Below are 26,715 nucleotides of genomic sequence, written 5' to 3'. Positions count from 1 at the left end.
ACCCACCGCCCAAGCCCGGTCTTGCAGCCTGTCAGTCCCACGGGTCTCTGGTCTGTCCCCAGGTGACCTCCTGTGGCTCAGCACTGTCCCCTCACTGGCTTGGCAGACACCCGGTCTCCTCCCCTCCCTGCCCCTGGACCTTTGCCTCTGTCTACAACATCCTTATTCCACATCTTTAGCCTTAGCTGGTCCTTCAGGTCCCAGCTAAAATACCAGCTCAGCGGAGGGGTCCTCCCGGCCACTGGGTCTCACCCACCCCTGCTTCTAGCATGTTCTTCTGTATCACAAGTGATCGCTTCCTGTTTTGTGTTATTGTCTGAGTTCACCTTATTTTTTAAAAAAAATTTAACTTAAATGCGATTATTCATAGCTGCTCCTGCATCTCCTAGCTGAGTTCCTGAAGCTGATTTGAAAGCTCAGTGGACGTTTGTTGAATGAATGAATGATTGAATGGATCGCCTAATTTAATTCTTGCAACACACCCCATGACCCATTTCCTTGGTTCTCACCTAGGACTGCACCTTAGAATCTCTTGGGGAGTTTTACCCCAAACCAGCAGCTTCTAGTTTAACAGGTCTGGGGTGGGGTTTGTCTGGGTGTCTTTTTTTTTTAAGCCCCCTAATTGACCCGACTGTGTAGCCATCTTGAATTGATGACCTTTGGCAGAGGGGAGGCTGCCGTGGGAGGCCCTGCCTCCGTTTGCCATTTTCACCACCGCCGCTCATACCTGAGGGAAGCTGCGATTCTCTCAGGGCTGCTGGGGCCAAGCTGAGCCGGGGCTGCAAACCCCATGGTCCTCTGGGAGGTGGTGGCCTTCAGAGCAGGCTCCTGGCTTTCCCTCGAGTTCGGAGCAGGAAATCCAGGGGCAGAAACGCAGGCCTCCCTGAGCACACTGGGGCCAGGGCAGCCTCCGCAGCGGGTTCTAAGCTCCTGGGTTCTAGAGGCCCAGGGTAACCCTGGAGAAGAAGGGCCCATTGTTGAGTCACAGGGACCCCTACCCCGCAGCCCCTGCTGAGAGGCCTTGCCCATGGACCCCCGGGGTCAGGGTCCACGTGGGCGCCAGAAACAAAACTTGCATTGGCTGCTGGGGGTGGCTTAGACGGGCCCCGAATTTAGTGGGGACAGTGTAGCGTTGCGTCCCAGCTCACAGGGACTCCCTGTCCTCTTTCCAAATTTCCTTCATGGTGTCCATCACTTTCTAAGTTCCAGGTCATTCCCGTTGCCTACCAAGTTCCAGGTGGTGGATAGACGCTCTTTGAGTGAATCAGTGAAAAGCCGTTACTATTACTGACATCGTCATTGTTGTGGTCACAATTTGCAGGCTTGGGCCTCTGCCCATGCTCCTGCCATGGAGTGTCGGTGGACAGTGGCGACACTGAGATCCGATTGCTTGAAGAACAGCCAATCCATCCATCCACCCCAGAGCGGAGACTGTAAATCCAGATATGGCTGGAAATTCAGAGATAAGGGTGTCACCCGGGACTTAGTAGAGGACACGGTGGCCAAGCCTGCCAAGGAGAGGAGCTGCTCACCTGGAAATAGGCCACTCTGATCCAACCAGCAATAGGACAGAGCCCCCGGGGGAGGTGATTACAGAAAGGGCTAGACAGCCGAATCCTCCCTACAGGACGCCCAGGGCTCCTCTTCCGCCAGGGGATGTGGGCTCAGGCCTAGGGATAAGGGAGAGGCTCTAAAGATGGAATGCAGTTTCTCCAGGTCCTAGAGACAGGGAACTCTCCCGGGTTTTGGTGGGATTCTATAAAAACAAAACCATGTCCACATTTTGTACCCAGGAGGACAGACATCAATTGCTATACACACAGAATGTCTCCGCATAATGCATTTCAGATAGAAAATGATGAGTCAATATCAACCCCCCTTCATTGGACCTGACAAATGTTTATTGAACTCTCCCATTATGGCAGGTGCTATATAAGTGCTGGGGACATAGTAGTGCCAAGGAGCCAAAAAATATGTCCCCATGGAGCTCGCATCCTAGCATGTGTACATGGAGGGAAAAACAAAGTAAATGAATAAATATATGGAACATTAGGAAGCCATCAGGGCCAAGGGGAAAAGCCAGGGAATTCAGGGTAGGAGGTGTCGGGGGCGGGGAGAGCTGGTCTCGGGGAGGTGGTGACCAGGGCACACACAGCCAGCCCCGCAGAGGCACAGGAGTGCACCCCGGGCTGGCAGGAGTTCCCGGCAACAGGTCCTGGGAAACCCGCCAAGTCAGGGCCACAGTGGCTGCTGCTGTCCTCAGAGAAGGTGTCCCAGCCCTCAGCCAGATCCTCAGGGGACAGCAGGGCCAGTGTGGCTAGAGCAGAAAGAGCAAGAAGACGAGAAGAGGAAAGATGGCAGGAAGTGACGTGGGATGAGGTGGCCTGTGGGTGGCTCTTTACCATCTTACTTGGTGTAGTACAGTCGGCACTGTCACCGTCATTATTTTTAGTGAATTCATAGAGCTGTGTGGCTGTATCACCCAGATGGAGCACAATCGCATCACCTCAGAGATGCCCCACGAGACCCTGGGGGCCACTGTGCGTTCACATGCAACCCCTGCTAATCCGGGGCCACCCCTCCGTGACTTTCTCCATGGACAGGAGGGTCATGAGCAGAGAGTGGGCGAGGCCTGGCCCCTGTCATGCCCACTACTGTATCCTTTCTGTTTCAACAGAACAATGTCCTCCTTGTCCTTTTGGATTGGTTGGCAAACTGTCCCCAGGGAACACCCAACAGTAGGCAGGAGTCCACGCTGGAGGGAACTTGGAGTGCTGCCTGGCAGGGACCCAGTGTCCTGAGCAGCTGGCTCCAGGACCTGCCCTCTCGTGGCTCCCTCTGAGGCCAAAGTTCCCTGTGAGTCAGCAACTTGCTTGAAGAAGGAATTGCTAAGGGCTCTCAGGTCTACCCTTTAGCAGGACCAGAACACAGACGCCTTCTGCATTTCCTGGGTCCAAGAACAAGGTAACCTGGCGAGAAATCCTCCACCGAATGGCCTTGGGAAACCACAGAGGGAGGCCGGGGATTCTAATCTGCAGCTGTGAAGAAATAGGAAATCCAGCTGGGAGCAGTGGTGCACGCCTGTAATCCTGGAAGCTCCGGGAGGCTGAGTCCAGAGCCAGCCTCAGCAGCTGAGTGAGGCCCTAAAACAACCCATGGAGACCCTGTCTCTAAATAAAAGATTAAAAAGGGTTGGAGATGGGGCTCGGTGGTTAAGCACCCTGGGGTTCAATCTCTGGTACAAAAAAAAATTAAATCTAGGAAATCCAGGGGTGCAAAGCCAAGACACAGGCTTGGGACAGAATTTAGGAGCCATTAGGAGGGGAAGGGAGAGAATCTCCAGGGCCTCAGGCCCAGAATTAGTGGCCATAGCTGAGCCTGGGAGGCTGGGAGGCTGGGAGGCTGGGAGGCTGGGAGGCCGGGAGGCCGGGAGGCTGGGAGGCCGGGAGGCTGGGAGGCTGAGAGGTGAGGTGAAAAGTTACTTCTGCCTTTTCTTTATTTTCTTTATGTGCCTCTTTTTCTTTATCTGCAAAATAGAGAAAATGATATTTATATCATAGGGGTATCATAAATGTTTTAATGAAATAATATTTATAAAGCATTTTCAAAGTGCTTGGAATACAGTGAGCCTTCGATGCATGGTAGTGCGGTTGGATTTCCTGGTTGTTGTGAAGTATTGTAATTGTTGTTATTGCCATATTCGGTTATTATTACCAAGAGGAACTTGTCAGGGAGAACTGAAACTGGGGACGCAGCCCCTAGGCCACCGCTTCTAGAACTTTGATGAGCACTCAATACATCTGGGGATCCAGCTGACCTGCGGATTCTAGTTCCACAGGTGTGGGGTGGAGACTGAGGCTCTGCAGTTTCACAAGTGCCCAGATGGTGGAGCTGGTCCAGAGACCATCCTTTTAGTAGCAGGACACCAAAACAGCCCTGCGCAGTACCGTGTCACTGCCCACCTGTGACTCTTGAGTACTCAAAGTGTGGCCTGTCCAAATTGGGGTGTGCTTGTTAGGGGGGAAATGCATATTGCCTTTCAGGGATTTAGTATAAGAAAAGGCAAAATACCTGTGTTCATTACATTTTCATTGCTGAATCAGAATAACTAAGGAAACCAACTTTAAGGAGGAAAAACTTATTTGGGCTCATGGTTTCAGAGGTTTGGGTTCACGATTGGCTGTCTCCATGGTATCTGAGCCCAGGGTAAGGCACAGCATCATGGCAGGGGGCAAAGCTGCTCAGCTCATGGCCACCAGGAAGTGAGGATGGAGGAAGAGAAAGAGAGAAAGGGCCTGGGATATACAAGATGTACCCTGCTTGGGCATGACCCCAGGGACCGTCTTCCTCCTGCAGTCTCCACCACCTCCTGATAATCCACTCAGCTGTGAATCCCCACTGATGGCAGAGCCCTCATGATCCATCACTCCCCAAAGCCCCGCCTTTGAACATTGCCACTTTGGGAACCAAGCCCTCAACACGGGGAACCTCTGGGGAATAATCCAGATCCACACTATTACCTCACCTCTTTAATCCTTTGCTTTCACACTGATTCCGTATGGAAATGAAAATATTTTCCATATACCTGGCTTAAGAAGACATTATGATAAATATCACCTGTTTCTTTTTACTCTTCTTCGTGAAAGTACTAGAAAGTTCTAAGTTGGGTGTGTGGTTCATGTTCTGTTTCTGCTGCCAGAGAGCTCTCTTTGGCTGAGCCAGGCCAGTTCAGGATCGGTCAAAGGGTATTAGAGGGAATAATTAATAATTAACAGAGAGGATTGTGAATGCTCCAACACAAAGGAATGATGACTATCTAAGTAATGACTATGCCAGTCACCCTAACTGATCATTACCCAATTGTATCCATTTTTTGAAATGTCACACTGTGCCCCACCAATGTGTTGAATTACTATGTGTCAATTAACAATGTATTTTAAGAGTTTTTTTTTTTTAAATATAACAACAAACATGAGAGGGATTCCTTTTAGACTTGGCTTTGAGAAGTGGGCTTGGAGTTAAGGACCTCAGGCCCACAAAGACCCACAAGTAATGAGAGATGAGAGAGGAGGGAGGGGTGGGCCTCAGACTCAGAGAAGGGGAAATGACCAATGTCACGTAACTGAACTGAGCCTGGATTCCCACACTGTGTCCAGTATGAGCAGCAGTCACCCTCAGGGCTGGCCACAGGGTTCTCCCAACCCCCCCGACGCAGGATTCAGATGATGGCCTCTCTCCTCTCTTTGGTGACAGGCAAGAGGCAACAGACGACATGAGGCTGTGGCTGAGATGCAGGGTCCTCCAGGCGCTCAAGAGCTCCCGGGGGTTCTGCGGCTCTCATGGGCACCTGTCACCTCTCCCTGCCCCTCAGAAGATCGTGCGCACCTGGGAAGCCATCAGTCTGGGGAGGCAGCCGGTGCCCGAGCACTTCAACTTTGCCCATGATGTGCTGGATGTGTGGAGTCAGCTGGAGAAGGTGAATCCCATCCTGTCCTGGGGCCCCTTGAGGGTATCTGAGGCTGCCCCCACCACCCCGATGAGACTCGAGACTCTCGGGTTGATTTGGAAATTTTGACTTTGGAACTTTGCAGATCCTAAAATTTAAATTGTTAGCTTTTAAGCCTTAGGGAAAATTATGACTAAGTGTTACCAGCTGTAAATACCCTTGCCTCATCCTGGAGGTGTATCACATTTCTGAGTCCAAATCATACCAGGAGCCAGCTATGCCCTCTCTTGATTCCCTTCCAATAACTGTCATCAAGGAAAAGAGGAAGTTTTGCCTTGTGGCTATTCTGTCTTCAATGTTTCTCTCACTCTCATTCACTCCCTTCTAAATAAAGAGAAAGTGGGGTTCAGGCTCAACGCTTTTCACAGATCCTAGCAGATACACAGAGCTGAGTGACATAACTTCCTCCTGCGTCTAGCTCCCTTTCTGTATTGTATTTATGTTAAAATAAAACATTTCATGGATAAAGGAATAGAAATTTTAATGTCAAAGAAATGTATTGGTGTTCATTTTAAGATAACCTTGTTTAAAGAAACAATGAGGTCCACACCAGCAGGAGCAGATATGGTGAGTACTGCTGGTGAATACCGTGAAGCTCAGGGAGGTGAATGAGGGGACAAGATTAAAGGCTGGCTTTGCCGTCAGGTGGACGTGGCTCACTGGAAGTGTGACCTTGGACACGCTGCCTAAGCTTTCTAGGTCTCAGTTTTCTCACCTGTAAAATGGGAGTCACCCCTTATGGCACTCAGAGTTCCTGTGAGAGTTGAATCGGGAACCAATGTGAAAATCGCAGCCCTGAGGCTCCGTTTCTGCCTACAAAGTCTCAGCTCTTTTTGTCATCAGAGACCTTCTGATGATCCAAAAAACAAACAAGCAGGATTAAGTCAGCAAAATGGGGGAGTCAGGACCTTCCCCAAACTCTCTGCTTCATAAAAGCAACAAGAGAAATTGTGGGAATCAACTTCCTTAGACTCCAGAAACCAACCAGATACTACAGCAACCAGGGAGTCTGCATCCAAGGACTGGCCCAATCGGCAAGAATGGCAAGCCATGTGGCCTTTTCCCCACTCCTGGGTCCAAACCCCCACTCGACAGTGACATGGTCACCTTGTCAAACCATATCCTCATTCCCAGGCCTTCCGGAAGCCAGAGAGGAAGCAGAATGGAGCTGGGACCTTTTCCAAAATTCATTCCCAAAGAATTATCATTATTCAAACAGTCTGGTGGTTCTTTTGGAAAACCTCATTTTCAAGGTTATTTGTATTTGACCTGACTCAGACGTCAACCAATCAGAAAAGACTTTTCCCTGGAGTCCATTGGTCAAAAACAAGTACAGACAAGTGTTTTAACTTTGTGGTTACATGATGGGGTGGATCCCAGTCGGGGCAAGCAACAGACAAACCAAAAGCCAAAAATGAGAAGGTAGGGAATGACATATCTCTAGGAGCTTTGAAAATCTCCAATATGTTCCTGGGAATCTCAGAAGCGACATCCCAAGTTGAACTCTGTACACTCCCAGGACTTTGCACATGCTCAAGAAAGACCTAAAAAAAACCATAAGCTCTCACCTTGGTCTGACCTGGAGGTTATTGAGCAAACAAGAGGTGAAGGCCAAGGTAGAGTTGCTAATTTGTACACTGTTTCTATTTAGGATAATGAAAATATTTTGAGATTAGATAGTGTTGATGGTTCTGCAACCTTGCAGAATATACTAAAAGCCAAAGAATTGTGAACTTTGATGACTTTAGTGGTAGATGAACAATATTTCAATTTCAAAAAGAGGAATAGATAGGGATATATTTCAAAAAAAGGAATATCTTTTGCATTAAAGAAGATGGTGTGGGTCCCAGCGGCTCCAGAGACTGAGGCAGGAGAATCATGAGTTCAAAGCCAGCCTCAGCCACTTGATGAGGCCCTAAGTAACTCAGCGAGACGCTGTCTCTAAATTTTTTTTAAAAAAATGTTAAAAAGGTTTGGGGATGTGGCTCAGTGTTTAAACACTCCTGGATTCAATCCCAGCACAAAAAAAAAAAAATGGTTTGGGGAAAAGATATACTAATGATTGCCTAAAGAAACACTAGAAAGATCTGGAAGAAACCAGTAAAACTGGTTTTATTATTAGTGAAAGGGAGGTGAAGTGGGGAACAGGGTAGAGAGGCCCGAGGAAGGGAACAGTCCTTCTCCATAAGTGTCTTTCTGTATCACCTTGATTTCTGAGCCTTATAAATATATTGAATGTCTTAACTATAGTAAAAAAAGTAAAAATGAATTAAAAAAAAAGTTCTAATGAAGGATTTCTACTTTTTCTTCTTCCTGCACCACCATCTAGGCTGGGCACCGGCCCCCGAATCCTGCATTCTGGTGGGTGGATGGTAAAGGAAAGGAGGTCAAATGGAGCTTTGAGGAGCTGGGACATTGGTCCAGGAAGGCAGCCAACATCCTGGCGAGCGCGTGTGGCTTGCAGCCCGGGGACAGAATGATGCTGGTGCTCCCACGGCTTCCAGAGTGGTGGCTGGCCAGCGTGGCTTGCATGCGCACAGGTCAGTGGGCAGGGCTGGGGTTCCAGTCAGGGCTGACCCTATTGGCCAGAGGCCCACGGCATCCTGAGTGCCGTGTGGCATTCTGTCTGCCCAACCATCACCATCTTGACTGCAGCCAAGGGCAAGACCCCCAAGCAATACATAAAAGCAGGTCCTTTCCTATGGGCCAAAGTATAAGGCACCCCTGTGCTTTTCTTGAGCAACTGCTATGTGCCAGTCATGGGGTGAAGTGGTTGGCATGATCGAAATTTCCCTTTGGGTTGTTATTATTATTTTTTTTTACCTAAATTTCCTGTCCCTCCAATTGTATATAGTCATCCTTCTCTTTGAGGTCCAAATAAAATAACCCCAAACCACAACAAATCCCACCATTATATACAACTATAATGAACCAATAAAAAAATATGGAAAAAAAAGGCAAGAAAAAATAAATGGGTATATAGCCCGTGGGTACAGCGTGGTGTAAAAGGTATGCTTAGCTCTGGACTTGAACCCCAGCACCAAGTAAATAAATGGCAAATTGTTAAAAAGAACAAGGAAACCACACACCATTTTAACACATCAAGTCTGACATCCTCTCCAACTCTTTAGAAGACACCCAAGCTGATGTCCTGTGCAGGTTACACCCATTTTCTCCTTATACTCTTTTGTTACCTCTCTTCCTCAAAGCACCACCACCAAAACCCTAGGTGGGGCAGACTGGCTCCTGGAAAAAACTAAAACGTGGAGGTGGACTGAGGAATCCCACCGGTCAGCTCCACGTGGTCGTGCTGGGCTCTAAATCCCGCAAAGGGCAAGGACCCTGGTGGGGCTCTCGTGCTGCTTGTGACTGGCCCCTTCCTCTCTCTTCTGCCCTCAATAACTGGATGCAGCCGGGGCACGGATCTTTTAGGATCCGTTTCCTCTCCTTTGTGAAATCAGAGTGTTGGGCTCCAGGAAATGTTGACCATGGACATTCTGAGCCTGGTTAGAATTGACACCTGGTTTCCTGCTTCCTCTCCTCTTCCTCTTGGGAGAGGATGGAATCAGCTTTGATTGAAGCCATATGGGGGTCCAGGATCCCCCAGCTCGTCCCTCCCTTATACCAGCAAGTAACCCACGCCCAACAGAAGGTTGCATTGAGGTATTTCATTTAAAAGCACTGAACCCCCCACCCCCCAGCTCGGTGCTCTCTCAGGTAATACAGTGCAATCAAGATCGTGCACTCAAGATTTACAGCTGCTTGGCTTTGAACTCCAGCTTTACAAGTTATTAGCTAGGTGCTCTTGGGCAAGTTACTTAATTTATTTAAGGCATACAGTTCTAAAACTTAGGGGTTTTTTTTAATCTACAAAATAGGTATCAAGTAGCATGCACTTCCCAAGGTTATGCGAATTAAATAAGATACATCAAGCTCCTCTACAAGCCAAAGCTCCAGGAGCATTTTTGGATTTCTTTATCCTCGTTACCGGCCCCTCTTCCAGCTCGGGCGCCCCAGTCCCCTCCTTCCTGTGACCATCTCTGGTTCCCGCAAACGGGGTCTTCCCTGATGTTGAGCCAACGTCCTCTCTCTGTGCGTGATGCCAGGTGTTGTCATGATTCCTGGCGTCTCCCAGCTGACGGAGAAGGACCTCAAGTACCGGCTGCAGACATCCAGGGCCAAGTCCATTATCACCAGTGACGCCCTGGCTCCGCAGGTGGACGCCATCAGTGCTGACTGCCCCTCCCTCCGGGTCAAGCTCCTGGTGTCGGACAGCGGTCGCCCAGGCTGGATGAACTTCAGGGAACTCCTGCGGTGAGTCGAGGCTCCCTTGGACAATGACAATGACAAAGAAGTCGAGGCATTTCCCCTTTAGCCAACAAGAGACCACAGAAGGCATTGCCGACTGCACACAAAGTGACTCAGAGAGCGACATTCACCTTGGAAGCCAGAATGGTCTGAGATAGAATCCTTGGGACCATCTGAATGTTCCAGGTCACTCACTCAGTCAGTAATCAATGCGTCACGAGCTTTCCTATGCCTTGTTTCTTGTACACTGTTGGCAGTAGTTATTGGAGCTATCAGTGTGGAGGAGCTGACCTATGCCATGCCTTCGGTACACAGCCGGCCGATAATAAAATAAGTGCATGCATCGTGTGCTTAGGTAAGCAGTCACCTCCATTCCTTTGTGCAGGGAAAGGTTTAATGAACATCTATTTTGTGTCAAGCTTTGTGTTTGGTGCTCAGAACGCAGTAATTAATAATCTTGAAAAATACCTTAGGAGTTGCAATGTCACACAATTTTACAAGTGAGGAAAAAAGATTTGCAAAAGTGAAGTGACGGACCCAAGATGCTAAAAAAAATAGTTAAATAAGTGTTGGGATGGAGCCACAGTCACATCTCCCCTGAAGCAAGGACTTGGTGGAAACCTCTCTCCAGATTAGAGGCCGGCATCCAAAAGGGGACCCTCAGAGCCTGGAACTATCAAGTCACAAATGTTCATCAGACCAGATTTCCCTGGGTTCTGTTTAAAATATGGATCCAAAGGTCCCATAGCTGACATAGTTAACCAGACATATATGAGGCAGAGCTCCTGGAATCTGTATTTTTTTTTTAAATCAGCCCATGTGATTTTGATATATTGCCAGCTTGGCCCAGACCAGTGGTTCTCAATTGTAGCTGTTAGTAGAATTTCCTGAGGAGCTTAAAAAGCATTGAGATTCTGATTTCATCTGTCCAAGGTGGGGCCCGGGTAATGGTATTTCTTTTAAAAAACTTACCTGGGGATTCCAAGATGCATTCAGGGTTGAGAACCATGAACCACAAATTAGCTGATTCTCCAAATCACAAAACCTTGGGAATTAACCAAATCTCAAACTCCCAAGTTTGGGGAAAACCTTTAGAAGTAGTTCTAAGTCCTTAGGAATTGAGGTGGGATGGGGTCATGCCTAAAAGTGCTGAATGAGGCACGTGGATATGCAAACCTCTCACTCCATGCTCCAAGAACAGGGGGCTCTTTGAGTGAGTCACTTAATCATGTTGAGCTCCAGTTTCCTTGTCTGCAAAAGGGTCATCATGAGAGGAAGTGGCTGTAGATGGCCCGAGCTGCCACTTTCTTGAAGCAGCACCTCACATGTATTTATTGAAATGTTAAAAAATATGGTCCCTGTTCCCTGTGTCCACTCTTGGGAGTTCCACCCCATGTTTTTACATTTTCCAGAGAGGCATCTGCAGAGCACAAGTGTGTGCAGACCAAGAGTCGAGATGCCCTGGCCATCTACTTCACCAGCGGAACTACCGGGAACCCCAAGATGGTCGAGCACTCCCAGGGCAGCTACGGGCTGGGCTTTGTGGCCAGTGGAAGGTACTGGGCACGGCTTGTCTAGGGGGTGCAAGAGCAGAGCGTGCATGAGTGAGCAGGGGTGTGTGAAGGGGAGAGCGGCAGGAACTGAGGTCAGAAAGCAATGAGAAAAGAGGGGTGCGGTGGCACAGGCCTGTAATCCCAGCAACTCTGGAGGCTGAGGCAGGAGGACCGCGGGTTCAAAGCCAGCCTCAGCAGATTAGCGAGGCCCTTAGCAACTCAGCGAGACCCTGTGTCTAAATAAAATATATTTTTTAAAAGGGCTGGGATGTGCCTCAGTGGTAAAGCACCCCGAGGTTCAGAAAGAAAGAAGGAAGGAAGGAAGGAAGGAAGGAGAAAGAAAGAGAGAGAAAAGGAAAAGAAGCAATGATAGTACAAATCAGGTAGGGTCCTAGGGTGTTTGGACTTTATTCTGAGTAATGTGAAAAGCCATTGGAGGGTTTTATTTTAAAGTGTGGCAAAATATGCATAATATAAAATTTGCCATTATTAAAAAATAATTTTAGCCAATACATAAAATCATACCTATGTACCATGTGACATTTCCATACACAAAAATATGTTGTGGAATGTTCAGGTCATGGTGAACCTATCCACATCCTCAGTCGGTTATCATTTATTTATGATGAAAATATTCAAAATCCTTTTTGCTAGCCAAAGTTAGCACTTTAAACATTTTAAGTGTATCATTGACTATCCTTAAATAGACTCACATTTTTTTTTTACAACTGTCACTACCGTCTATAACTTTTAAAATAGATTTTGAAACAGAAACTCCACTTAGCAGGCAATAACTGCCCAGTTCCCTCTCCCTTACCCCCCAGATATACATGACATTAGAGTGTGGGTTTTATTTATTTATTTATTTTTATTTTTTGTACTGGGGATTGAATCCAGGGGTGCTTAACCACTGAGCCCCATCTCCAACCCTTTTCTATATTTTATTTAGAGACAGGGTCTCCCTGAGTTGCTTAGGGCCTCGCTAGGGTGCTGAGGCTGACCTTGAATTTATGACCTTCCGGCCTCAGACATATTGTACACATATGGAATATAACTTACTCCAATTAGGAGCCTACTCTTGTTCTTGTACTTTCCATCTGTATGCATTTGAACACTCCAGGTACTTCATGTAAATTTGCCTTTATGTAATATTTGCTCTTTGGTTTTGAGACTTGGCTTCTCTCACTTAGCATGGTAAGTTTCATCCATTTTGTAATAGTTTTTGTCAAAATTTCATTACTTTTTTAACACTGGAAAAAATATTCCACGGTGGGCACAGGAAACATTTTTTAGATGCACTCATCTGTTGGCCGACACTTGGGACACTTCCACACTTGAGCCGTTGTCATGAATGTTGCTGTGGACACAGGTGTGCAAATGTCTGTTCAAGTCCTTGTCTTGGGGGAGACACACTCAGAAACAGAATGGCTCAATCGCAGAGCAAGTCTATGTTTGATTTTTTTTTTTTTTAAGAAACAGAAAATTTTGAACAGAAGAGTGACACAATATGCCTTTGTGCTGTTTTTCTAGAGGCTCACACACTGTGTTGGGTTGATGATAAATGCCAGGAATAAAGGGTGTCAGGAGGGTCAAGGAAGGGGCTGGTGCATTAAGAGGAAAGGGTGCTGATCGTCCAGGGGAGCCGTAGCCACAGGGTGAGAACAGAGAAGATTCCCAGTGTGTTCTGAATATAGATACAGGGAGATTTGCTGACTGTTTCAGCGTGGAATGAGAGAGACAAGGGTCAAGGATAACGCTGAGTTGTATGGCAATCAATGAAATGGAGAAGATGGTGGAATGAGCCTGCCCGTGGGAGGAAAACCAGGAGTCAATTTTCAGCACTGGAAACTTGAGAGGCGCATTATGCATCTCCATAATTAGTTAAAAGTGGAGATGTTGAGGATGCATTTGGATCAGCAAGTCTAAAGTCGATGAAAAAGAGATTGGATGAGATCAGCAAAGAGTTAGGTACATTGAGAAGAGAGAGACCTGTCATTTTAACTCTGTACCACTAGCCTAGATCATAGGTAGATAAAAGACGCTCAATGAATGTTTGTTGAGATAATAGTGGACTTGTGCAGATCTGTCTGATCAGGGCTCCAAATAAGGAGATCTGGGTCAGGTAATCCTTTGTAAAGTCAGAGGCATTGCTGGGGGTGCTGACTGTCCCTGTGTTTGACAGGCAGTGGGTGGCCTTGACCGAATCAGACATCTTCTGGAACACCACCGACACTGGTTGGGTGAAGGCAGCCTGGACTCTCTTCTCTGCTTGGTCGAATGGATCTTGCATTTTTGTGCACGAACTGCCTCGGGTTAATGCCAAAGTCATCCTAAATGTAAGAGACTTTTATGTCTTTGGTGTAAACAAGGTGAGTGTGGTGTCGATTTCAAGGTTGTAGGAGAAAACGCACCAACCGGTGACCATGGGCTTCCTTCCTGCTGATGTTAACCAGGAAGTCTCCCAGGACCTCCTGTAGTCCATTCCTGACCACCTGGCCGTCTTCCATCACTGCTCATGCTCAATCTAGATCCCTAGATATAAATAAGAGCATCTCTCTAGACCTTTGCATATCTTATCTTTTTCTGCCTGGGTTGCCTCTCTCTCTCTCTCTCTATACCATCTTCTTTTTTATGATCCTGTTGAGACTCTAGTTATTAGTCAAAATCTTGGGTAAAATCAGAGTCCGCTTCTCAATTCCATATGCTGCTGTCTCTACTGCTGATTGGGTGTCTTTGCCCAACTATAGACCTGAGGCCTGCTGCCCAGCCTCCAAGGGTCTTCTCAGAGGGAGGGAGAATTGATCCTCCCAGTGAAGAAATAGGGCTGCTTTCTTCTGTCCTCCACATCCTAACTGACATTCCCTAAAACATCAGAAGACCCATCTGCCCGTGCTCTGCATGGATGCAAGCTGTATCACATGGTGGCTAATGGCACACACTGTGCCATTGGTCAGACCTGGACTGTCACCTTACGCCTTCTCTTAGCTAGCAGCATGGCCTTAGGAAACTCACCTAGACTCCTTAAGTCTCAGCCTCCCCATCTGAAGCACAGAAAGGGACAACATAGTTATATCAAGTGGTCACAAGAATAAAGTGATTCCAGGAACATAGTACATGCTTTACACATGTTAGTTATTATTATCAAACTCATCCGCATCGTTATTTACATAGGACTTGATCAGCCAACACGTGTTTCTTCTCCTTCCGTTGCCTCCAGCCCTGACATAGCGTACTCATTATCTTTTGCTATGTAGTAAATCAACTCAAAATTTATAAGCTTAAAACAGAATCATTCATTCTCTCATGGTTTCTAAAGTCAAGAATCTGGAAGTAGCTTAACTAAGTGGTTCCCGAGCAGCAGCTCTCCTGAGGCTGTAGCCTAGATGTCAATGAGGTGCCACAAAGTTCTTAGCATTATTATTATTAATATTATATGTATATATTCAAATATATATATATATATATATATATATATTTAGTTGTAGATGGACACCATACCTTTATTTTATTTTATTTTTATGTGGTGCTGAGGATCAAACCCAGTGCCTCACACATGCTAGGCAAGCGCTCTGCCACTGAGCCACAACCCCAGCTCCTAAGCAGCATTATTAACAGTAACTAAAAGGTAAAAGTAACCCAAATGTCCCTCAATGGATCAGTGAGTAAAGAAGATGTTGTATGAATATTATTCGGCCTTTAAAAAGAAGGAAATTCTGAGATGCTATAACATGGATGAGCTTTGAGGACACTGTGCTAAGTGAAAGAATTCAGGCATAGAAGAACAAATGCTATAATTCCACTACCATCGGGTCCTTAGAGTAGTCAGATTCATAGAGTGTAGGAGGTGGCTACCAGGAATTGGGGCAGAGGGTCAAGGGGAGTTATTGTGTAATGAGTACAGAGTTTCCATTTCAAAAGATCAAAAGAGTTCTGCAGATAGTTGATGGCCACGGTTGCTCAACAATGTGTAAATACTCAGTGCCAGTGAACTGTACTCTTAAAATGAGGAAATCTTCTGTTGTGTGTATTTTGCCTCAGTAATAATTTTTTTTAAAAAATATGATCTAGGATTGTAGTTATCTCAAGACTTGATCTAGACTGGAGAATCTGCTTAAACACTGGCTTGCGATTTTCAGCAATTTAGTTCCTCACTGGCTTTGGGTCAGAGGTTTCCGTTCCTCATTTGTATACTCCTCCACAGGACTGCTTGAGTGTCCTCACAGCATGGTGGCTTGCTTCTTCCAGAAAGAGCAATCCAAGAGAGGCAGAAATAGTGAGAATATTTAAGACAGAGGCCATCCTCTTCATAGAACCTAATCTCAAAAGTAATATCTGGCCCCTCAACAGAATTCTGTTGGTCCCACAAACCAATTTGGTGCAGTGTGGGAAGGGCCCCACAAGGGCACAAATACCAGGAGACGGAGATCATTAGAGGTTACCTTGGAGGCTGGAGGCTGGGCACCACACATAGTTTTCTACTTCTTTCTTCAATAATGAGGATGTGAAGAACCAGTTCATTGATCCTTTGTCTATGATGTTCCACCCCAAGGACTCTTAAAATCTTCCACCTGTTGTTTTTGTTTAGACTCTCTCCACATTCCCGATAACCACCCTTTGCTGTGTCCCAACCATCTTCCGGCTGCTTGTACAGGAGGATCTGACAAGGTATAGCCTGCCAATTTGGTGCTTTGAGGGCCAAAGAATGTGAATATATGGAATGCCACCTCCAACTCTGACTCTGTGTCTCTTTTTGTCTATGTCTCTCTTTTTCTGCCTCTATCTATGTCTATTTGTCTCCTTTCTTTATTACACACACACACACACACACACACACACACACACACACACTCACTCTCTCTCTCTCTCTCTCTCTCTCTCTCTCTCTCTCTCTTTCACACACACACACACACACACACACACACACATACGAATACACACTCATATCCCTTGTAGACACTATTCAAAGATGATTTTTCTGGACCCCAGGAATGTATATCCAAATGGAACTAAATAGATTTAAGGCAGTCTGATGTTCCCACACTTGACATTGGCTTTCTTCCTACCATAGGCGATTCCCTCAGCAATGTGTCTGTTTTTATCTGTGAGAGTAGAGAAATTGTTGAGCTATTATTTACCACCTATGGAATGAACCTATAGGTCTGGTGGGACTAACAAGCATACCACAGTAGGTCTTCTATCTCCCAACCCCAGACTGACCCAAGTCAGCCATTATTTAGATACCTGCTCGAGAGAAGGTGACAAAATACTGGATGGCTGTCCTACTGGGTGAATCCAAAGCAATGTCGACTGGAAAGCAGAGCAAGTTGCTGGGGTACCAGAGAATTCCCTCACCCCTCAGTAACATACCAATTCTAATCTGTCTTTCTCTTCACCTACCCCTTATCTTCCCTTGTCACACTCTGGCCCTGAAGTGCTTAAAGAGGGAGATCTTACTTGATTCTCAAAGTATGAAACATAAGAATTCATTCCATTTATCCATCTACTGGACAGCACCACATTATGTTTTTAGCTGAAAACAGGTTCTGAGTAATTTGTTCAAAAGGAATTTGATTGAATGGTACTAATCACCACAAGCACTATGATAACTCTAAGTACTCAGTACTTAGTGCTTAGTAATACTAAGTAACTCAATCCATCCAATTTGATCCAAAGAGGGGAAAATGATTAAAAGTATATTTGCAATCACTGATTCTTTTTAACACTTCAGAAAATTTGCTGAGCTGAGAGGTTGCTTTCCAACTTAATATCTTTAGAAATTTTTGAACCATTGGAGATTCTCAGAGAACCACTTTTTATCTTCTTAATTTTAATTGTTTTATCTTTTTCAATTCAGTAATTCTCTCAATCACTTTATTATCCATCAGTTTGTTTCTAGCTAAATTATTTTGTCAAATTTACCTGAAACTCACTCATGTGATGCCCAAATCAGTAGGTTCTGGGTATTGTTTTGTTTTGTTTCCAATCTCAGTTAAGAATGAATTAAAAAAAAAAATTATCTGTCCCTGAGGAACATGCCTGGAAAGCCAGAGGGTGGGGTCCCTGGGGAAGATTCTAAAGCAGGGATGTTTACTCCCTAGTGCTGGCGGGGGGGGGGGGTGGTCTGGACTGGGCCACGTTGCTGGCAGGTGTTGCAGGTGGAAGTGGGGGGTCCTGAAAAGGCCACCTGTCTTCTCATTTGAGAAAGGTACCAGTTTCACAGCCTCAGACACTGTTTGACTGGAGGAGAAGCCCTCAACCCTGACGTGAGGGAGAAGTGGAAGAACCAGACGGGCCTGGAGCTTTACGAAGGCTACGGGCAGTCCGAAACAGTGAGTGCTGTGTGGCCAGGTCCCCGCCCCAGTTCACCACCATCTGAGCTCTCAGTCCAGTGGACAAGATCCCTGGCTCCATAGCTCCTCCTGCCTTTCTGTCTGTCCTTTCTCTGATACCTGTCAGGACGGCCCTGTCCTCAGGGTGGAAACACTGCTAACAAAACTCCATCAGCTAGAACCTTTGGGTTTAGAGGTAACTTCACAATTACTCCATGACCAGTAAGTCAGCTCTCCTGGCCAAGGGTGTTGTCTGTCCCCATGGGAACAGCCTACATGTGTTTTGGGGAGAGCCCCAAATCCTAAGAAGCAACTTCTATAGTCCTCAGGGAAGAGATGTGGAGATCAATGGAATCCTTCAGCTTAGTTATACATTAAGTTCTTGATGTGCAGATGCCCATTCGAGAGCTCCATAAATGAATGTCCCGGTGGAAAGAAGACAGAAGGAAGGAAGGAAGGGGAGGTGAAGGGAAAGGAAGAAGAGGGGATAGGAGTGAGGAAGGAGAAAGGTGTGGTTGTCAGCTTTGCAACTCCGTGACCAAAACACCCAACGAGAACAACCTAGAGGAGGAAAAGTTTATTTTGGCTCATGGTTTAAAAGGTTTAATCCATGGTTGGCCAAACCCATTGCTCTGGACCCAAGGTGAAGCCGAACATCATGGTGGACAGGTGATATGGAGGAAAGCTGCGTCCTTCATAGCAGCCAGGAAGCAAGAGAAGGAAAGGAGAAAGGGGTACAGGGAAGATGCGCCCTTCTGGGGCACACTCCCAGGGACCCACCTTCCTACAGTCACCATCCAGACAGTTCCTTCAAACGAGGGTGGGCTGACTAGGCTCCAGCTCTCACGATCCAGGCATTTCACCTCCGAAGATTCCTGCATTAGGACAGGGGCTTGGGGGGTGGGGGACACCTTCTATCCAAACCATAACAGAAGGAAAAAGGAAAGGAGGAAGAGAGAGAAGAAAGTGAAGAAGGAGAAAGGGAGTGAGGATGAGGCTCCTTATGGGCTCTGGTTCCTTCCAGGTTGTAATCTGTGCTAATCCAAGAGGCTCCACCATCAAGGCGGGGTCCATGGGGAAAGCCTCCCCACCTTACGACGTGCAGGTAGGCCACCTCGGTCACGGCGGGCGAGGAGCAGGACGCACGCACCCGCTGGGCACAGGCTGGGCTGGTGGGCGGGCGGCCTGGCTGTGCAGGGTGCCCAGACACCACCCCGTGATCCCTCCACCAGATTGTGGATGACGAGGGCCACATCCTGCCCCCAGGAGAAGAGGGGAATATCGCCGTGCGCGTCAGACCCACCCGGCCCTTCTGTTTCTTCAACTGCTATCTGGTAAGAGACAGGGAAGGCCACTCTCTCAGCAGTGACTGCATGCCCAGCCTTGTGCGGCACGTTTTATAAATATTTGTTTAACCCTTGAGGTCGTCCTAGGGAGTGGGTTGCTCCTGTTGTGGTTGCTCCTGTTGTCAGCGAGATCCTGCTACTGATATGGGAAGCGACACAGAGAAGTGACCTGCAGGTTGTACACACAGGTCGTGGGCTTTCAGTGTTTGAAAGTGACATGCAGGTGGCCTCATTACTTTAAGGATGAGAAAATTCAAGTTCCAGGGAGGGAAAGAACTTACCAAAGGTGAAATTGCAATTTTATGTCAGGGCTGAGTTTTGGGGGTTCTTCTTGCTGCTAAGGCCTCAGGTCCTGGGATTTCAGATCCAGTGTCTGAAATAAACCAGTAGCTAACTTTTCTTTATACCCACTTTGGCTGATATTTATTGAAAGAACCATCAAGGCTTGGTACCCATTTGTTGAAGAACAGCTCTGCATATTTATAGAGCCGGGAGCGGTTTGACAGTTATGACAGTTTAATGGTTGAACAGTTTGACAGTTGGCTGGGGTGCTTTCTGATTGGTGGGTAAGATCATGTGAGCCAGCAGGGCTAGTCTGATTGGTGGGTAAGGATCATGTGAGCCAGCAGGGCTAGTCTGATTGGTGGGTAAGGATCATGTGAGCCAGCAGGGCTCACCACTGGACAGCTCTTCTTGGGAGATGGGGAAATTAGTCTTTGGAGCCGGGGAACTCTCAACATTTATGATGGATTTTTCTCCCAATTCTTTAACATGAAACTCTCAAACCTGGCTGTGCATTAAAAAAACAAACAAATAATAATTTAGAAAAAAACCTGGGAAGATTCAGCTATTACTGATGATTGTGTCCTACCTCAGACTGATTAAGTCAGAATTTTGGATGCTGTGGGTCAACTTCCCAGGGGATTCAAATGTGTGGCCAAGGTGAAGAACCATTGCTAAAGTAGTCAGTCTTTTTGGTCCCTGTGACTAAAATATGAAAAAAAAAATCATAAAGAAGGAAAAGTTTATTTTGGCTCGTGGTTTCAGAGGTTCAGTCCATGATCAGCCGACTCCATGGCTCTGGGCCCAACGTGAAGCAGAACATCATGGAGAAGAATGTGGTGGGAGAAAGCAGCTCAGGACATGGCAGGCAGGAATCACAGAGAGTCCACTCACCAGGGACAAAATGTAAACCCCAAAGGCACATCCCCAGTGACCTAGCTCCTCCAGCCACCCCCACCTGCCTGCAGTGGATTAATCCACTGCTTAGGTTAAAGCTCTCAGAAGCTCATCATTTCACCTCTGAGCCTCCTTGTCTCCTCTCGCACCTGGTGAGTCCTTGGAGGACACCACACACCCAACCATAACAACTGCTTTATAGAAATTCCATCTCGTGCACATCCTCAGCTGTCCCTCAGCAGAAAGAAGCAGATAAAAATCAGTCAATTTGTTTCCGTGATGTTGTATTTTAGGGTTTTTATGTCAGTACAAGAGAATTTTTTTTTTTTTGCTTTATTTTGTTTAAAATAAACTTACATCTCTGCTGGGGTTGTGGCTCAGCAGTAGAACACTTGCCTAGCACGTGAGAGGCCCTGGGTTCAATCCTCAGCACCACATTAAAATAAAGGTATTGTGTCCAACTACAATTAAAAAAATAAATATAAATAAACTTACTTCTAAATGTAATAATCATGCTAAGCAAGAATAAGGTTAAAATTTTAATATACTTTCTTCTAATATTTTTGCAAGCAGTGAATTCACATTCTTGGAAAAATTGTTCATTATTTATTGAGTGTCTGCTCCGTGCCTCTAGGTATACAGTGGCACTCATGGAGTTCACATAACACATCTCTCGGGGTCTGTGAGTACTCCATTGAGGGAGTACTAAAGTAATTTTTGAAGTCATTTGCAGGACCAGAACCTCCACTTTCTGTGCATTTTCCTTTCCATCACCCACACCAAAAACTAATTTTCTTTCCATGTCATTAACTAAGAGAAAAATATGAAATCTTTTTATGAGAATCATGGCAGAGGGGAAAATTAATAGAAAATGTTACACCAGGGTTGCTTTGTGAATGAAGGAAATTCAGCAGGATTGACAGGTTAAACACATTCTGCCCCCACAATAAGCATGCACATTTCAAAGTCCTGTTGGCCATTACCAAATAGCTGAGATTGCACATGTCAACATAATATAGCTAGGTCTGCCAGGTTTCTGTTCTCGCCAGTAAAATAAAAGGCTCAGGGGTCACTCCAGGTAAACTGGGCTGACTGAGCTGTGCGAAATAACCACACAAGAGACCCAAATACCTTTTTCTTTGGGGTCGCTGTGACGGCTCCTCCGACCTTAAGGGTCCGCAGGAAGAGAGAGAGGGAGAGCACACACTGACCCCTTTTATTGAGGAGAAGCTATTGAAATGAGGCAAGGGGTCAGGTTTCAGGGGGCTAAGTCTATCTTCATGATGTCCACTGTCAGCAGGTTGACTGACACCTGGGTAGGCCACACCCAAGGGCACAGTAAGAGAAGGGGACACACAAGGCACTTCCATGGAAGATTCTATCCTAAACAGGGCAAGAGGTTATATTACAAAGGAACAGGTGAGCATAGCTCCACCCATGGGGCTGTAGCAAGACACACCCATGCACAAGACAGCGACCCTCGGACCCAAGAAGGGTGGGGAAAGTTCTGGCACATTTCTGTGACTGAGAGCCTCAGCACCCAGCCAGGGAGTGTGACCCAGTCACATGCAAGGTTGGTCTCCCACATGGGTCCATTTTATGTCTAAGATAAGGAATAGATTCGCTTTCCTAGGGAAAGAAATCGAGAGTGCAGATATCCACTCCAGTGTTGTTCAAAAGAGACAAAGGTGGAGTTCATCACAACTAGTCGACAATCTCTCCTTCTCATTCAACTTCTTAAAAGTATCTTACCTAGTCTTCGGCCTCCCATACACTTTAGAATCCCCTTGCCAACTTCCACGAAAATGTCTGTTAGCATTTTGGTTGGAGTTGCATTGAATCTATGAATCAACTTGGGGAGAATTGACATTTCTGTTAATGTTTTCTATCTTTCCATTTGTTGATATCTTCTTCAACATTCTGTAGAGTTTTAAGTTTTCTCTGTGTATATCTTACAGTTTGTATTAATTTTAGGCATTGATAGATTTTTTTTTTTTGCTTTTTTTCCCCCTCAAATTATATTTGCTCATTTATTTATTGTGGTCTGGGTCTTGAACCCAGGGCCTTGCGCATGCGAGGCAAACACTCTACCAACTGAACTGTTTCCTCAGCCCTCAAAGTGTATTTTTTGAAAGGGGTATAATTTACCTGAAATAAAATGCACTTAAGTATGAAGGTCAGTGACTTTTGACAAGTATATACACCTGTGTCACCACCAACAGAGTCACTTGTGGAACATTGTATGGTCACCCCAAAATTCCCTTGTGCTCCTTTGCGGTCAATCCTCCCTACCCCAGACTCCTGGCAATTGGTAAATTATTTATTGTCACTACATAATAATTCTGCCATTAAAAAAAAGACATTTATATAATGTGGAATCATAAAACATTCACTCTTGCCAGCCTGGCCTTTTATGCCCAGCATAACGTGTGGCCGGTCTCCTAGGTTATTGTATTTATTAGTAATCTGTGTCTTTTTATTGCCAAACAGTAGCTTTCTCTTTAAGATTTTGAGAATCACAGTTTGACTTCTTATTCCTTCCTGGGCCCTTGCCTCTCCCCTGTGGATTCTTCTTCCCAATCCCCAAGCCGGGCGCAGTGGCACACGCTAGCCCCAGTGGCTTGGGAGGCTGAGGCAGGAGGATCACGAGTTCAAAGCCAGCCTCAGCAAGGATAGCGCCCTTCTAAAGATGGCGATGGTGGCTGCCCTCGATCTCTCCCTGGAAGCTTCCATCAAATTCCCAGGCCTATAGCCACCTGCTCTGAGGGCAGTTTGGGCCAGCGTGGTCTTGGGGACGGCTGGACTTGCTGCTGGGGCTCTCCAGCTTCCTGCATGGGGCTTCGGGGACAGTCAAGAAGCCACACCCTGGGTGGCTGTGCAGAACGTCCTTCATGGACTTCCCTCGTCTTTCAGGAAAATCCCGAGAAGACGGCGGCCTCAGAACGAGGAGACTTCTACATCACAGGGGACCGAGCCCACATGGACAAGGACGGCTACTTTTGGTTCATGGGAAGAAGCGATGATGTGATCAACTCTTCGAGGTCAGCGTGTCCACTCTTTCCTCCTCCCTCTGAAATTCCTCGGGTGGAGGGGAGCCATCTGGAAGTTTCCTTTTCTTTTCCAGCTACCGAATTGGACCTGTGGAGGTGGAGAGCGCGCTTGCCGAGCACCCCGCTGTGCTGGAGTCTGCGGTGGTCAGCAGCCCAGACCCCACCCGGGGGGAGGTGAGCAGGCCTGCCCGGGGACACGGCCTCCTGCTTCTGACCCACATTCCCCTGTCCTCACCCTGTCCAGTAATACAAAGTTGAAAGGCCACCAACAGATACACACTCTTTTTGATGAAGCATTGGCCTCGTGCCTTCAGAGATACAGAAACTTTCTAGAGGGACGCATAGAGAAAATGCCACACTATCGTTTGAAGTGGACACTGAACTAGATCCAAAGGACGCTGACTATGGGACCAGAGATCTTGGTGGCAGGGACAGGCTCTGTCATCCATCCTACCCAGTAAACGTTTCTTCCTCCTCACAGAGGAGCAAGCAGCAAGTACACCAGACCAGGTTACTGTCAGCTGTAATCCAGGAGGGACAGTCAACTTGAGGATGTCAGAATAGGTATATGTGTAGCAAGAGAAAAATGAGCCAATGTTAATAAGCTTGGTTTTCACTGGATAAATGTGAATGGCTTTTTGTGGGTCCCAGAGAAACAGATAGAACAGGAAGGATGAGCTTTATATGCAGACCCATGTACTTTTCACTGACTGTAAATCCAAAATAATGCTTCAGTACAAAGCAGTTATCTTCTTTTTATTTCTTTTTTTCTTTTTTGGGTACTAGGGATTGAACTCAGGGAAACTCGGCCACTGAGCCATATCCCCAGCCCTATTTTGTATTTTATTTAGAGACGGGGTCTCACTGAGTTGCTTAGGACCTTGCCAAATTGCTGAGGCTGGCTTTGAACTTGCGATCCTCCTGCCTCAGCCTCCCAAGCCGCTGGGATTAGAGGCGTGTGCCACTGCTCCCTGCCAAAGCAGTTACCTTATGGAAGCTTTGCTTCACCTTGCCTTTTTAGAAGCACCAGGGCCGGAGCATCAGTTCTCACAGGGGTCCCTGGACTGTTCACAGCTGCGTCATCTGGGGCTCTTATTTAAAATTCAGCCTTAAGATCTCAAGTCAGAGCTGCTGAACGAGGCCAGCAGGGGATGCCTCCCAGAGCGTGTGCATGTGAGCCAGCCTCCCCTTGCCAGGCAATTCCCCCCTCCATATCCCTCCATGGAGGGAGGTGTGAGTCCCATCTGTGGTCTGGAGAGATGACACCTAGAAAACCGTGCCTTGTCCTGCATGCTGGGAGTTAACTGATCTGTGACCAAGGGCTGCCTGCTCCAAGCTCATCTGTGTGCAGTTCTCTGAGTGCAGCTTGGCACAGAGCAAGTGTGCATTGTTATCACAGTACAGGAGAGCCCTTCCTCAAAGCCAGCCCGACCAGAACGTGAAATCCCAAGGGTCTTCCCACTCTGGAAGCAGGAGGGACAGTGATATTGTTGGCCGAGTTTCACGCGGGCATGGACTACCCGCCAAGTGGACTTCTCAGAAAGCATGTTTGGTTGTGTCTGAGTTTGGGACACAACCAAGTTCCCCCTCCTTGGCAGTAGACACCCTGTAGGAGAAACCTGGACAGGAAAAGCCAAGGTGCAGAACGTCCCTCGGGATAGACCTGGACCAGAAGCTGTCCAGCTCCATATTGGCAGACATGCAGCCTCTGAAAGAGGCCTCCTGCCCTTGAAGGTAGCCATTTCTCTCAATCCTGTCCGAGCAGACCCATGCCTCACTCTCGGGCAGGAAAACCTGGAAGCAAATGGTCTCCAACATGTTGGCGTCTTAGGAGAAGCAACGTTGGTTCCTCGTGGTGTCCCTCAGGGACAGGGACTAGTCTGAGAACAAACAGGGCCCTGAAGCCACTGCTTCTAACGGTTGATCCTGGAAAGGAAGGTGACAGAAAAGTTGGTGTTGTCTATTTCACTGGACGTGCCCAAGCCCTGGCAAGCGCGAGTGCTCGTTCACGAGGCTGAAGCGTGGTTCTGGGAAGGCTTGACCCCTTCTGTTCTCCCCCTGCAGGTGGTAAAGGCGTTTATAGTTCTTTCTCCAACCTACTCCTCTCACGACCCGGAAGCACTCACCCGGGAACTCCAGGAGCATGTGAAAAGGGTGACCGCCCCCTACAAGTACCCCAGGAAGGCAAGTGTCTGGAATTCTGGGGGAATGAGAAGGGTGCACGCTGGGACAGGTTCCGGGCCCGGTACTGGGGAGCCAGGAATCCATACACCCCCAGTTGCTGGCCTGTTTCTTCACTGGCCCTGCCTGAAGCCCACTTTGTTCTTACCCTAAGATCTGACCTTTAACCCGGATGCAGAGGGTGGTGCTGAAATGCTGGCAGCCCAGGTGCTGCAGGGCCCGGCCCTGTTGATGGCCGTCACTTGGGGAAACCCTGACTCATGGGAGGTTTTCTATGTGGTGGCAGAAGGTGACGACCCCAGGCAGAAGTCTCCTGGGGAAATGATGGTTTCTAAGTGTTGTTTTTTCTTTTTGTTCTGGGCCCCTAGGTGGCTTTTGTTTCAGAACTGCCAAAGACAGTTTCTGGAAAGATCCAAAGGAGTAAACTGAGGAGCCAAGAATGGGGGAGATGAGGTGCCACCCCAGAAAGGCCCCAGAAGGACCTGGTGGGGTCACCGGTCAGCCCCTGCTTGGAGCATCGTCCTGACAACTTCACAGACATCAACCACGACACTCAGCTTCCAAGGGGGGGCATCTCCAGAACCACTGGATGCTCCTAGAAAGGAACAGAGAACATCACTGACCCAGAGCACAGAGCCAGGCCCGGTCTAGCCGTGCTCAGCGGCTCAGGTCCCCCCCTGTCCGGCTGTTCTGGGCATCTTCCTGAAGTGGCACCCCTTTGTCCACAGAAAAGCCCTCTTCCCCAGGGCTGATTTTAGGACGGTCAGCAAACGAGTCCAATGTAGATAAACTTCCTATTTCCGTGTCGCCCTGTTTACCTGGCCACTGGCCGAGAAGATACCAGCACTCCAGGTGCTGGACACCCCGTTATTAGTTATTACAAACGCATCCAGTAGAGTACTTTGAAGAAATGTGCAGACAAGGCCTCTGGCCTTGAGCTGGGCTTCCCAGAGGTGTCTACATTTTTAAGAGAAGTTACAACTGGGCTCCATGGTAACAGCTGGCAGGGGGGGAAAGAAAGGGGAGATGAAGCTCTCCCCTTCTCAGGTGTTGTCCTTGAAGGGTTAACTTGCCCACGACAGTGAAAGAAACAGCTGATTTTATGTGAACTTCTGCAGACAGTGAACTTCTGAGCCCCTCCCCTTACATGCTGGGTATAGAACTCTGAAACTCCCTGAACTCGGGGTTCAGGGGATTCATTGATTACAGCAAAAGCTGTGCCCTCTGAACCTGGCTACAGCCAAATAAAACTGTCTCCTGCTA

General features: G+C 47.3%; 1 protein-coding gene across 1 annotated transcript; it reads left to right on the top strand.

The window, feature by feature from the left end:
- The first annotated feature begins 2,804 nt into the window (after nt 1-2,804).
- Nucleotides 2,805-26,715, top strand: Acsm5 (acyl-CoA synthetase medium chain family member 5). Its single transcript, XM_005323718.5, has 14 exons — nt 2,805-2,964; nt 5,254-5,476; nt 7,836-8,046; nt 9,613-9,820; nt 11,227-11,370; nt 13,550-13,703; nt 15,953-16,032; nt 17,573-17,696; nt 18,721-18,801; nt 18,929-19,030; nt 23,135-23,262; nt 23,346-23,445; nt 25,336-25,455; nt 25,821-26,715. The coding sequence occupies exons 2-14, from the start codon at nt 5,273-5,275 to the stop codon at nt 25,902-25,904; spliced, it is 1,740 nt and encodes a 579-aa protein (XP_005323775.1). The 5' UTR covers nt 2,805-2,964; nt 5,254-5,272; the 3' UTR covers nt 25,905-26,715.

The sequence above is a fragment of the Ictidomys tridecemlineatus genome, chromosome 10 (assembly GCF_052094955.1).
Source record: "Ictidomys tridecemlineatus isolate mIctTri1 chromosome 10, mIctTri1.hap1, whole genome shotgun sequence".
Lineage (NCBI taxonomy): Eukaryota > Metazoa > Chordata > Mammalia > Rodentia > Sciuridae > Ictidomys > Ictidomys tridecemlineatus.
This window is presented reverse-complemented; position numbering and strand designations above follow the sequence as displayed.

What these genes read in the sequence shown, in the direction of transcription:
- Acsm5 (XM_005323718.5), top strand. Translation starts at nt 5,273, where the DNA reads ATGAGGCTGTGGCTGAGATGCAGGGTCCTCCAGGCGCTCAAGAGCTCC. An exon ending in GATGTGATCAACTCTTCGAG is followed by an intron (nt 23,263 to 23,345) that starts GTCAGCGTGTCC and finishes TTTCTTTTCCAG; the next exon opens with CTACCGAATTGGACCTGTGG. An exon ending in CAGACCCCACCCGGGGGGAG is followed by an intron (nt 23,446 to 25,335) that starts GTGAGCAGGCCT and finishes CTCCCCCTGCAG; the next exon opens with GTGGTAAAGGCGTTTATAGT.